General features: G+C 42.5%; 1 protein-coding gene across 2 annotated transcripts in view; it reads left to right on the top strand.

The window, feature by feature from the left end:
- tmtc2a (transmembrane O-mannosyltransferase targeting cadherins 2a) overlaps window positions 1-12,053 on the top strand; it is a 57,353-nt gene that overhangs the window by 41,115 nt on the left and 4,185 nt on the right. For both annotated transcript variants that reach the window (XM_034133252.1, XM_034133253.1), the window contains 4 exons: window positions 2,828-2,949; window positions 5,714-5,795; window positions 8,058-8,172; window positions 10,703-10,766. In XM_034133252.1, the coding sequence (XP_033989143.1) occupies window positions 2,828-2,949; window positions 5,714-5,795; window positions 8,058-8,172; window positions 10,703-10,766 (383 nt within the window). The remainder of the gene's footprint in view (window positions 1-2,827; window positions 2,950-5,713; window positions 5,796-8,057; window positions 8,173-10,702; window positions 10,767-12,053) is intronic.

The raw sequence follows: 12,053 nt of genomic DNA, 5'->3' as shown, positions 1-12,053 counted from the left end.
ATATACCCTTGAGAGGACTTGAAGCACCTGTTTGAATCCAACACTGCAGACTCAGTGTCCTGGTGCAGAGCATTGAAGCTAATCCGCGCAATAAATCACATTCAAGGTTCAAGGTTCAAGGTTCTTTATTGTCAATCTGACATAGCTACAGAGTAATTATGCAGTTGAAAATCTTATGTCACAGGCTTCTCCAACAATGCAACATAATAACATAACATAATAACAATAAGAGCATGAGCAATACAAAAATAATAATAGTTATAAAAATGAAATAAAGTTATGATGTGGAATAGTGCAGTATGAGTCTATATACAAGTTATTGGAATGATATATATATATTAGGTATTAGATACATACTACTGAGTAGCAGTTGAATGTTTGATGTTGTTTCAACAGTTCAATTTTTTAACAGTCTCACTGCCCGCGGGAAGAAACTGTCTCCGAATCTTCTTGTCCTTGCCAGGATGCTGCGGTAACGTCTGCCAGACGGCAACAGAAAGAACAGTTTGTGGCTGGGGTGATGGGGGTCTTTGATAATCCGTAGTGATTTCTTCCTGAGCCGCTGGGAGTAAAGGTGCTCCATGGATGGCAGCTCCGTCCTGGTGATGTGCTGTGCAGTTTTCACCACCCTCTGTAAAGCCTTACGATCGAGGTCGGTGCAGCTGCCGTACCAGGCCGTGATGCAGCCAGTCAGGATACTCTCTATCGTGCACCTGTAGAAGTTGCAGAGTATCCTGGAATCCATTTTGAACCTCCTCAACCTGCGGAGGAAGAAGAGCCGCTGTCGAGCTTTCTTGGTGATGGTGGTGGTGTGAAGAGACCATGTCAGGTCCTCAGTGATGTGGACCCCAAGGAACCTGAAGCTTTTGACTCTCTCCACCGTAGTCCCATTGATGGCGATGGGGGCGTGTCCCTCTCCCTGCTGCTTCCTGTAATCCACAATCAGCTCCTTTGTTTTGCTGATGTTGAGATGGAGGTTGTTCTCCTGGCACCAAGATGTCAGGTTTTCGACCTCCTCTCTGTACGCCGTCTCGTCGTCGTCTGTGATCTGGCCGATGACGGTCGTGTCATCAGCAAACTTCACGATGGTGTTGGAGCTGTGTGTGGCCACACAGTCGTGAGTGAACAGGGAGTAGAGGAGAGGGCTGAGCACGCAGCCTTGAGGGGCTCCGGTGTTGAGAATCAGGGTGGAGGATGTGATATTTCCCACCCGCACTGCCTGGGGTCTGCCCGTCAGGAAGTTCAGGATCCAGTCACAGAGGGCGCTGTTGAGCCCGAGGTCTCTGAGCTTGATGGCCAGCTTGGAGGGCACAATGGTGTTGAATGCTGAACTGTAGTCAATGAACAGCATTCTCACATATGTTCCTGTTCTTCGGGTCCAGGTGTGAGAGGGCAGTGTGGAGGGTGAGGGCTATGGCGTCGTCTGTGGACCTGTTTGCTCTGTAGGCAAACTGCAGGGGGTCCATCCCTCTGTTATTGTAACACTAATGACATTATTGGAAGCTCATCCTGACGGCATAGCTGAGATTACAAATAGATGTCTTCCAGTATTCCTAGGACGAGTGAAATGAGAAAGGGAAGTGAGTTTTGTCAGGTGCAGGGGGGGGGGGGGGGGTGAAGTGTTTGCTTTAGTGCGATGTCCAGGGGATTCTTTGTTTAAACTGCTGTCATTTTACCCCAGGGGCCAACAGCATGTCCTCAGGTCAAACAATCTCAGAGTTTTAAACAACAATTGTTCTTTTAGAGGAAGAACATACATTGTTTCATAATTCAATTCATCTCTGACTCTTACAAATTCAACTACAATGCTGACCAACATCCGTTTCCAGTGCATTTATGCAGATATCTGTTTATAGAGATAAATCATGTCCTTTTTGTTATTCTATACAAATTATTACTCCATGTTTATTCTTATTTAATTGTATTATCCCTTGTGTACTATTTGGGTCTCTGTCTTTTTCTGTTGTTGCTATAGAGAGGCGAAGTCCCTCCCCTTCCGGTGGGACTCATGGGACCTTATTTCGGAAAAAGTTTGTATTGAAGTCAATGGAGAGAGAAAGATTATCTTTCGATCCCGTTTGAATTGTGCCACGAATTACACATATGATGTTTGTCAATCTTAAATAATAATTTCCATGTCAAAAAAGTCACACTTTGTTGTAAAACTGTTGAAATATAAGACTATGAAAAATACGCAACTAGAAAGACTACAAATCCCAGAATCCCGGTCCCGCATGCTGGCTCTTACGAACCGACTAACTCCCCTTTTGTGTATGTACAGCTCTCAACATGCCCAGACTTGTAGTGATTTTCACCTCTTTTAATACTTTTCGCCTCATTCTGAAAGAAAGAAGTGAAATGTGCCAACATGACGGCCGTCTTGGTGTGTGGTGCGAGACGGGAGATGTAGGTCATTGAGCGGTTTCACACAAAAAAAGTGTTACTTCACAGTTTTACGACACATTATTTTTTTTTTTACTTGTAAAATTATCTTTTAAATTGACAAACATCATATGTGTAATTCGTGGCACAATTCAAACGGGATCAAAAGATAATCTTTCTCTCTCCATTGACTTCAATGCATAACTTTTCCGAAATAAGGTCCCATGGAGCTCAACCGGAAGGGGAGGGACTTCGCCTCTCTATAACTCTTCAATTTCTCTAAAGGTCCATCTAATCTTATCTTAAACCCAGAGGAAACTGTGCACCAATAATGCAACACTTGTGCATATTGTGCCTAAGGCTATTCATTTAATGTCCTACGTTTTCTTTACATTTTCCTCCTAAAACACTAATCTTGCCTCCTGCTCTGTGTTGTTGTTTTCAGGAGAGGCGTACATGAGGCTGAGCCGGCTGGAGGAAGCAGGCCACTGGTACAGAGAGTCCCTCAGGGTGAAGCCGGACCACATCCCTGCACACCTGACGTACGGCAAACTGCTGTCCATCATGGTGAGTACACACACACACACACACACACACACACACACACACACACACACACACACACACACACACACACACACACACACACACACACACACACACACACACACACACACACACACACACACACACACACACACACACACACACACACACACACACACACACAGGGAGAATCATGAGGTGAGCCCAGGCTTTGTCTCTGACTGCAGTGGTTAACTACTTGGCAGAGTTTAATTAAACGGGACCTGATGAGTAATGAATAATTCATATTGAGCGACTTATAGGAGCGAGGCGGACCCACGCAATCGATTGTTCTGCAGAGCCTGGAGAACTGTGATAATTGTTATGAGGTGTGAGCTCCCCACTCTGAGAGGTGCATGCTTAACAAGCTCTCCCCCCCAGATCAGAAGTCAGCTAGAGGAGTTGTGATGCATTCATGACCATAGTGTTTGACCTCTAGCCAGACTAGTCGCATGAAAAGAGGATTACACAGTGAGAAAGAAGAAATGAAAGAAGCGATTAATACCTTTTCGGTGGCCTTGGATCGACCCTGATCTAGGACTGATGCCAAATAGCTTTAAAAAAAAAAAAAAAAGCCAAATAGTAGCTCCATCATTTCTCTTCTGAAGGTCGCAGACGTGGAGAGTGCGTCTGGATGAAAGCTATCCCTCTGTGTTTGGATGAGTTCCAGATTTGTCTGTGTTTTCCATCCCTCCCAGGAGACATCAAGGGCACAAAACTTCTCCCAAACGTTACCTTCCCCCACCCCCCCCCTCCGATGTTTGTTCTGTGCAGGAAAAGCTCCCACTTCCCGCCCTCCAACCACCTCGACCACTCCACAAAAACAAAAACAGCGCTTACAGATGTATTCACAGCTGAGTCAAGTTTAGATGTGGGAGTTGAACTGTCTCCCCCCCCCCCCCCCCCCCAGATATGTTGGCCCCCTTCCCTTCCTCAGGCCTGGGTGCTGAGGAAACCTTCAGGGTCTGACAGAGCTGCAGCTGCAACTTCTGATCATTTCCTATCTTTGTTGAAAGATTTGAGGATACACACACACACATTCACGTTAAGAACAGGTTCAGATGAGAGTGGCCCGGTGTGACTGGACATCTGCTGCCCCCCCCCTCAGGCTCAGCACTGCTGATTCACGCAGGGCCCCGACTCTCAGAGGCCCCCTTCCAGTACTACAGGGCTTAAGGAACAGGAGATTGGATGGACCCCGGACAATGGGCCAGTGGACAGGCTTATAATGCAATTACTCTCCTTCCTTATTGAATCACTCCACCAGCTACATTTTTGCCGAAGTCAATCGACTATACAGACAAGGTCAAACTGAAGTCTTGTACTTTGGTTTACCCCCGACGTGTACTTTTGAGCAGTACACATCAACTTTCAAAGTCCCCATTCTTAAATCCACAATATTTAAAGTTGCAACCTGATAGTGTTGAGCACGTGCACATCCTTCAGCAAATAACAAGTGCACTTTAAGCCACTAATGTAGCCTCATTACTCCCCAAGGTCAAAGTGATTAATAATAAGTCCAGTGTAACATTAGAGCCCTGCTATCTGTCAGAAAGCTGCAGTCAGATGGGTGTGGCGTGTTGAAGCTGTGGTCTGTCCACACTAAGCTGAGTTATGAATTTGAACTCAGCTGTGCATTTAGATATATTCAGCACTGACTTACACAGCAATACATCAGTTGAAAAAAGAGCACACCACAAAATTGTCTTTTGATAGTGTTTCAAAATAACATGATTAACATTGACCTTAAACCTTTCATACATGGACTACAGTTCAGTTCTGATGGATGTCTGGGGAAAAGGGTTCATTGAATTCAAAGAGAAAAGTGCCAAAGAAAATGTGAAATAAGCCATCGAGGCCTGATCCTCGCTCATTCATTTGGAGCCATTGGGATTGTATGGGAAAAAAGTAATGAAGCAAAGCTTATAGGTCCAGTCCTCTCATTTCTTGGTCCATTGGCAATATGGAAGCATGACACACAAGAGGTGGAGAGAGCTCCATGCACACAGGAGCAATATGTTTCTCAGTGTGGTTGCAGGCACACACACACACACACACACACACACACACACACACACACACACACACACACACACACACACACACACACACACACACACACACACACACACACACACACACACACACACACACACACACACACACACACACACACACACACACACACACACACACACACACACACACACCTTTTGAAGGTATGGCTAGGCATGTGAAGTGGTGTACTGTATTCTTTACGAGCAGCAGTTCCCTGCCGTTACCTGTGTGTAGCTGTGTGTGCCTGTGAACAGTTGATGCACAAGATGTCCAGCTGTATTCATGATATACACTTGTGTTGCATACACTGATGATATTCAACTTAAGTATTTTTTCACATTGTATCCCGTCCACTATCATTTCTAACTAGAGATACACAATATATGTGTTATGGTCATTGTGATGTCTTGGGCGATAAACACATTGTGAAAGACTGAGATCTTGCAGTTAGATCATTGAAAGAAGTGGAACTAGTGTGGGTAGAAAGTCAACTATAAAATATAACTGCCATTCTTTATTTTATTGGGCTTTTGTGTTTTGTTAAATGTATTGAATAATAATAATGTCATAGTGTTTTATTCTATCTTGGCAGTTTATCAGCAGAAAGGCAGAACTAAGCTTTTGCAAGGAACTAATTATGAACTTGAATATCAGTTGTAATCAATGATTTCCTTCCTTTTCCTTTTAGGGGCAGAAGACCGAAGCAGAGAGCTACTTTCTGAGAGCTATTCAGCTGGACCCAACTAAAGGAAACTGCTACATGCACTACGGTGAGAACAGAAATCAAAGGTTTCCCTTGCAAAACAATTCCAGCAAAGCCTGTTGGACACATTAAATCATAAATATACAGTATGCATGACCTCAAAATGTTTGTGGTTGTCAGAGCTATGTGAATACAATGTGAACTCCTTTTCTAACAACTTGCCTGATTGCCTGATCCAAACATCTGTGCAGCCTTTAAGCTTTACTGTAATGCCCAGGCTTTGCTGCAGTAAGCCGTACTCAGGTAATCATTAGGGTCTTTAGACTCTTATCCCAGACCTATACTTTGTAATGTCAGACGCAGAGTCATTAAACGCACCAGGTCCTCTTAAAACTTAAAACCACCCTGGTCTAAGCTCATAGCTCATGTAACCTGATAAAGGAAAATAATCAAATCAGTGCGGTCATTATTTGGAAGTGTCAAAGACCGTGCTGTTTTTATAAATGTTCTCAAAAATATTATCTTTCATACAATCCTGTCCTTAGTGTTGGTATCAGTGCTAGGAGTGTTTGTGCTGTTTGAGATATTGCAGATGGTGCAAACACACAAACATGCATGTATGCTATCTGTGAGTGTGGGGAAAGGATCAGAGTACACTGTTTACCATTGGGGAGATAGAGTACAACATGATACTGAGTTCCGCTTGTGCTGCTGTTAATGCAGTTCTTCATATCATCCTGCAGCTCCATGTGGCTATCATCAGGATATTCATTCACAGGAAATGAAATCTGTCCCAAAGCACCATTCTGCGTCTCCTCTTCCTTATCTCTCTCCGTCCCTCCTGGTGCTTTCTCTGGATATCTCCGCGTTCTAGTTCAGCCTGGTCCCTGGCGAGGCATTCCTTGCTGTCTATGGACCAAGCTGTTTCCCCTTAAACTATTTTTCTCCCTCTCTGGCAATTTTTCTTTTTTCAATGTTATCTTGTAGCTTCATGCTATAGGTGATGTTTGTTTGGGCCGGTCGACTCCTTTATCGCACATCTGGCCGCTCTAGCTATCCTGGGTTCACTGGATGAGCTCCAGGTGTGAGTGTGTAAGGAGTGATGCTATCTGTCCACATTATAACACAACGGATGCACACAAAACACACACGTGAGAGAGAGTGCGAGGAAGCGAGGACACAGAGGGTGATAGCTAAGAAGCGGCCCCCTTTCCTGCCATTGTTCACAGTCACTCATTTTATTGTCCCTAATATGACCCGCTTCTAATAACTCTGCTTTGGTGTCCAATGCCTTGTTTTTGGCATGTGAATTCAGTTGAATTTTAGTTCAAGAAAAGACAACAGACGCACTCTAATGAACCCTAATTCCCGTTCCACTTCCTACATTCGGTAACATCTGCAGCCGAGATCTGCTGTTCATTTATATCAGTGAGGAGGCAGAGGATTGTGGGTGCAGCACCAGGTGGCCGGACTCGCACAGGAGATGAAATACCTCCATCTCATCTGTGCTCTCAAACATCATCCAGCAAGACAAAGAATCCTTCCACATTTCTCTCACTGTCTCTCCTTGTTGCATTTCCTGTATTACTCTACAGACTGTTTATTTCACCCCATTCCTCTTCCTTTGCCTCTCAGCAGATGTCCACCTGTCTGTCAGAGCTTCTCTAAACGCTTTTGCAAATCGTACTTATATCCTTGCCTTGTTTGTTGAGCGTGTTAGCATGCTTACATTTTCTGATTATTAATTGATTCATTGTCAAGGGATCCCCAATATATTGCAGTCATAGATGACTTGCTATGAAATGGGATACTGACATTAAAAAGTGGTTCAAATGTCAATTATAACCAAAAGAGTGGCCCGTTATGGTGGCCCAGGAAATAAATTCATGGGATAACCAAAACCAGGAGTCATCTAGGAACCGTGAAAATCTGTAAAAACCTTTGTGGCCATTCATCCAAAAGATGTAAACATACTTTACTGGTTAATTGACCTGCTTGTGATGCTCCAAAAAAGTGTTATTACTTCATTCATAAGTGTTCCCCTTCTTGGCACCCTGGATACGGATGCCAAATTGAATGGCAATCCATACAAAAGTGATCAAGATATTTTAATAAAAAAACGTGAATGTTACCCTGTTGTTGGCCATAGCGGATCAATTGTAAATATCTTTACAAAAATCAACATTAAGTGATCCAATAGTTGGACAAACCAACCAATAGAACGACACTGCCTTTCATACGGACATACCATGGGTACAAATCATGAAAAATATGTTTTTTTTCTACCCAGAAATATAAATGCTCTTTCTCCGTCGTCCCCTCTCTGCAGGTCAGTTCCTCCTGGAGCAGTCTCGTCTCAGCGAGGCGGCGGAGATGGCGGAGCGAGCGGCGGAGCTGGACCAATCAGAGTTTGATGTGGTCTTCAGCGCGGCTCACATGCTCAGGTTGGCTAAACTGCTGACTTATAAAAACACCCTCTGCAAGTGGAGTTTCCCCACTTGGAAAAAAAGCACACAGTACAGAAAGTCTAATGATCGTGTATGTCAAGAAATGTTGAGGTTTTTCAACTCCTGTTTTTACAGACTTTGTGGCTTTATTCTTAACCACTGCCATTTAATAGGCATCCTTGAAATATGAATTATACTGATGTTATAGTATAGTAAATGTCCTCTCTATGAAAATTGTTGCCATAAAAGCTGTTATGTATTACATATATAAACAGCAGTACCGTTTCAGTCCATCATAGTGATGTCTGAGTCCAAGTCTTGTAAAGATGCCATCAGAGAGTTTTCCGTAAAGAATTGGCAAGCACTTGCGTAGACAGCGTATAAGTCTTAAAACGTGTTATTCCCAGCAACTCAAGGAAATATTGGCGCGATGTGACTTCATTCCTTTTTGCTCTATATATCTGGAAAAGTCATTACTACTCTCTAGCATTCATCTCAATGCAACAGCACAGAGGATTTGTTCAAGTTGAAAGTCTCAGGGTTTGGCTAGAGTTTGGTTTTAGTAAGTGAAAATCGAAATGACAGATCATTCTGCACTAAGTGGTTATTTTCATGTGAGGCTGACCGTGACATAAATCCAGACCCATAAGGATTAGAGTTTGATGGATGTGACACACTGTCAGCAGCTGGAAACTGAAACTGCTGATAATAAATGTGACCAACAGATATTGACTGACTATGAGAAGGAATCAAATAAAGATCAGGGGATGAGGAATCATTTTACTTTAAATGTTTGTTTACCAAGTCACTAACAAAGCATTTGTTATTTCATTGTTTTGGATAAAACCCTAATGCCTATTTTTCTCACCTATTCTACATGTTCCAAAACTGTCACTATATCCTGACAGTAGTGCATGAGACAGATCATCTATATAAAAAGCATTTGCCTCACTCTTTTCTATAAATAGGATCAACAATAACATCATCTTGATTAATCTGTGATCTGGGATCAGTGCTGCCAAGTTGGACAGTTTAATCGTTTTTTAACAAGCACTGATTGACACTGAGACACCTCATCTCTGATTGGTTGTTCTCCTTGTGTGTGCTGTATCTTAAAAAAGGCTCCAGGAGCACGAGGATGAGGCAAGAGGAACCAGATTTTTCACAGATTGTCAGTCTCACGAACTGCTGTCAGGATGTAGTAACAGTTGAAGCAAACATGAGAACATTTGATCTTTTATCTAACAGGTAGCTGCAGCTTCAAACCAGACTTCCTGAACCTTCATTTACATTTCCTAAAGAAACAAAGACAAAGGAAGCACACTAAGATGATGACTGATAGCTGGTCATCAACTCCAGTGAACCCCTGATAAAGTGTTGCATGAGGGTTCTTAAGGCATCATTTACTTGAGTCACAGTCTTATAAATATGAATCACCATGTCGGGAAAGAATGGTTTCCTTGACTTTATTAACTTTGGCACTGCAACGTCCGGTTCTTGAACTATTTGGATCAAATGTAATGTATGGATCAGATGAACTGTTGAATCCTCATGAAACCACCTGTACGATGCAAGGGCAGACTCTAGTTTGTGCATTATGAAAACATCTCTCCTCATGATACACTGATAAATAATAAGTAAAGCATCGGCAGTAAGCTGGTCGTAGTAGTAAAGCAAGTCCTAGCCGTGAAATCAATGCCCCAATATGAAATCTTACCGACATTATCACAGTTAAGTAAAGAAATCACTGATGGCCACTGGTAAAAAGCAGAAAGGATCGTGAACTGCTCTTGTATATTTTAAATAAAGATTAATCTGTATTGTGCAAGAGATTGGGCATATTAGATTTTTTGTAATCCAAATGTTCAAAGTTGGAGATGCAGTATATTATATTATCCATTAACCCTCCTGTCGCGTTCGTTTTTCTCCTTTACTTTGGTGTTCCCGGTCAAATCTGACCCGTCGGTTTTATCTGCTCTTACATTAACATAAAAAGCATTTATCATCACCACATTTCCTTTAACACCCTTTTAAGCTGTAAACAATGTCTGAGACTACTGGTTTACATGAATAACTGCAGTGAATATACAAAGAATAGACACTGAAAATCTATTCCAAAATGAACATGTTTGTCAATCTTGGTGTGTCCTATCTGACGGATGAACATAATCTATGGTTACTCATTAATTTACTAGTGAGGTCATTTTTGACACGGGACATCATGGCCGTTACATACTTGAATAAACCACGGAGAATTCACTGAAAGTGGTAATCAACAATTTTATATGTTCAAATGCCTGGATGATATCATAAGGTCTTGAAGCAATCTGATGTCAATTACAATATGTATGACTGATCAAAGTAGTAAATTGGTCAGATCAACCAGAACGCGACAGGTGGGTCACCACTGAGGCATTTTTAGAGCAAATACAGAGTCATGTATACAGTATGATGAGCTAAGTGTAATAATGTGTATTAATCTAATCTGTGTTCTGACTCTTTGTTTCTCCATGTTTCCTCCCTATAGACAGGCCAGTCTGAATGAGGCAGCAGAGAGACAGTACGAGCGAGCAGCAGGCCTCAGACCAGATGTGAGTACCTGGGCTGGTGGGCCTGCCAGCACATATCATGGAAGCACATATCATGAACACACACACACACACACACACACACACACACACACACACACACACACACACACACACACACACACACACACACACACACACACACACACACACACACCACACACACACACACACACACACACACACACACACACACACACACACACACACACACACACACACACACACACACACACACACACACACACACACGACACACACACACGCCTGCACTGTAAATTCAATTTACAACATGCTACGTGTTACTCATCATTCTGACATTATTTTATAGTACTGTTGTTCCTGGCAAACAGGGAATATGAAATGGAAACTATGCTCCGTTCACCGCTGTGAACCGGTGCCTGGATGCTCTCATGCAAACACAGAGATCCCAGAGAGAGAAGAGAGAAGAGCTCTTGTGTTACCGTCGGTGTTTTTCAGTTCACACATTCAGCTTCAGAGTAAATACTTGATCATCACAGTATAGTGTAACAGAGCCTTGAAGGGTATCATGTCTCTCAGAGTCAGCACATGTGGTGGAGGAAGGTATGGCTATTATATCCTGTTGAAGTATCAGTCAGTCCTTCAGAGGGACAGGGTCTGGGAGGGGGAGTCATAGCGACCCCTGTGCTTTCTGACAGGACTTCCTGCAGTCATCTGTCATGTTAGTGTGCTCAGTGAGGGTCTGCTCTGTGACTACTGATACCACTGCATTCAGGAGGGAGCGTTACACTTCCATCTTCATGCCCTTCACTAACGTAACTAATGTTATTTTACCGCACCCTTTATAGCTACTTTTATTGTCTAATGTAGACATAGGAGAAAGTAAATGTCAAATCACCATTTTTCTGGTCACTATACCGCAATTAACCATATTATCCTGATAACCATCAAGATATGCTTACAAGTCTTAAGATGGCACTAACACATAGTGGATTCAATTGATATTACATTTTCTTAAGAACATTCTTATTGCATAACATGCAGTCAAATAAAACAAAGCAAATGTAAACAAGTTGCATTTGTACTACTACTACTACTACTACTACTACTCATTATGAGATATTCTCTATTCCAACTACCATGATGTTAGCAAACATGTACTGCTATTTCATATTTGTTACTTTTAGATAACTATGTTCTTTATTATTTTATCCATAATTGTAACCATTTATCCTTGGCTTCTGTTTCTACTCTATTACTTACTGTAGCTATTTCAACCATGTATCCATTATAGGACTTTTATTTAAC

Source organism: Trematomus bernacchii, unplaced genomic scaffold (assembly GCF_902827165.1).
Source record: "Trematomus bernacchii unplaced genomic scaffold, fTreBer1.1, whole genome shotgun sequence".
Taxonomy (NCBI): Eukaryota; Metazoa; Chordata; class Actinopteri; order Perciformes; family Nototheniidae; genus Trematomus; species Trematomus bernacchii.
Note: the sequence above shows the minus strand (reverse complement) of the source record. Positions and strands in the feature narration are given on the sequence as shown.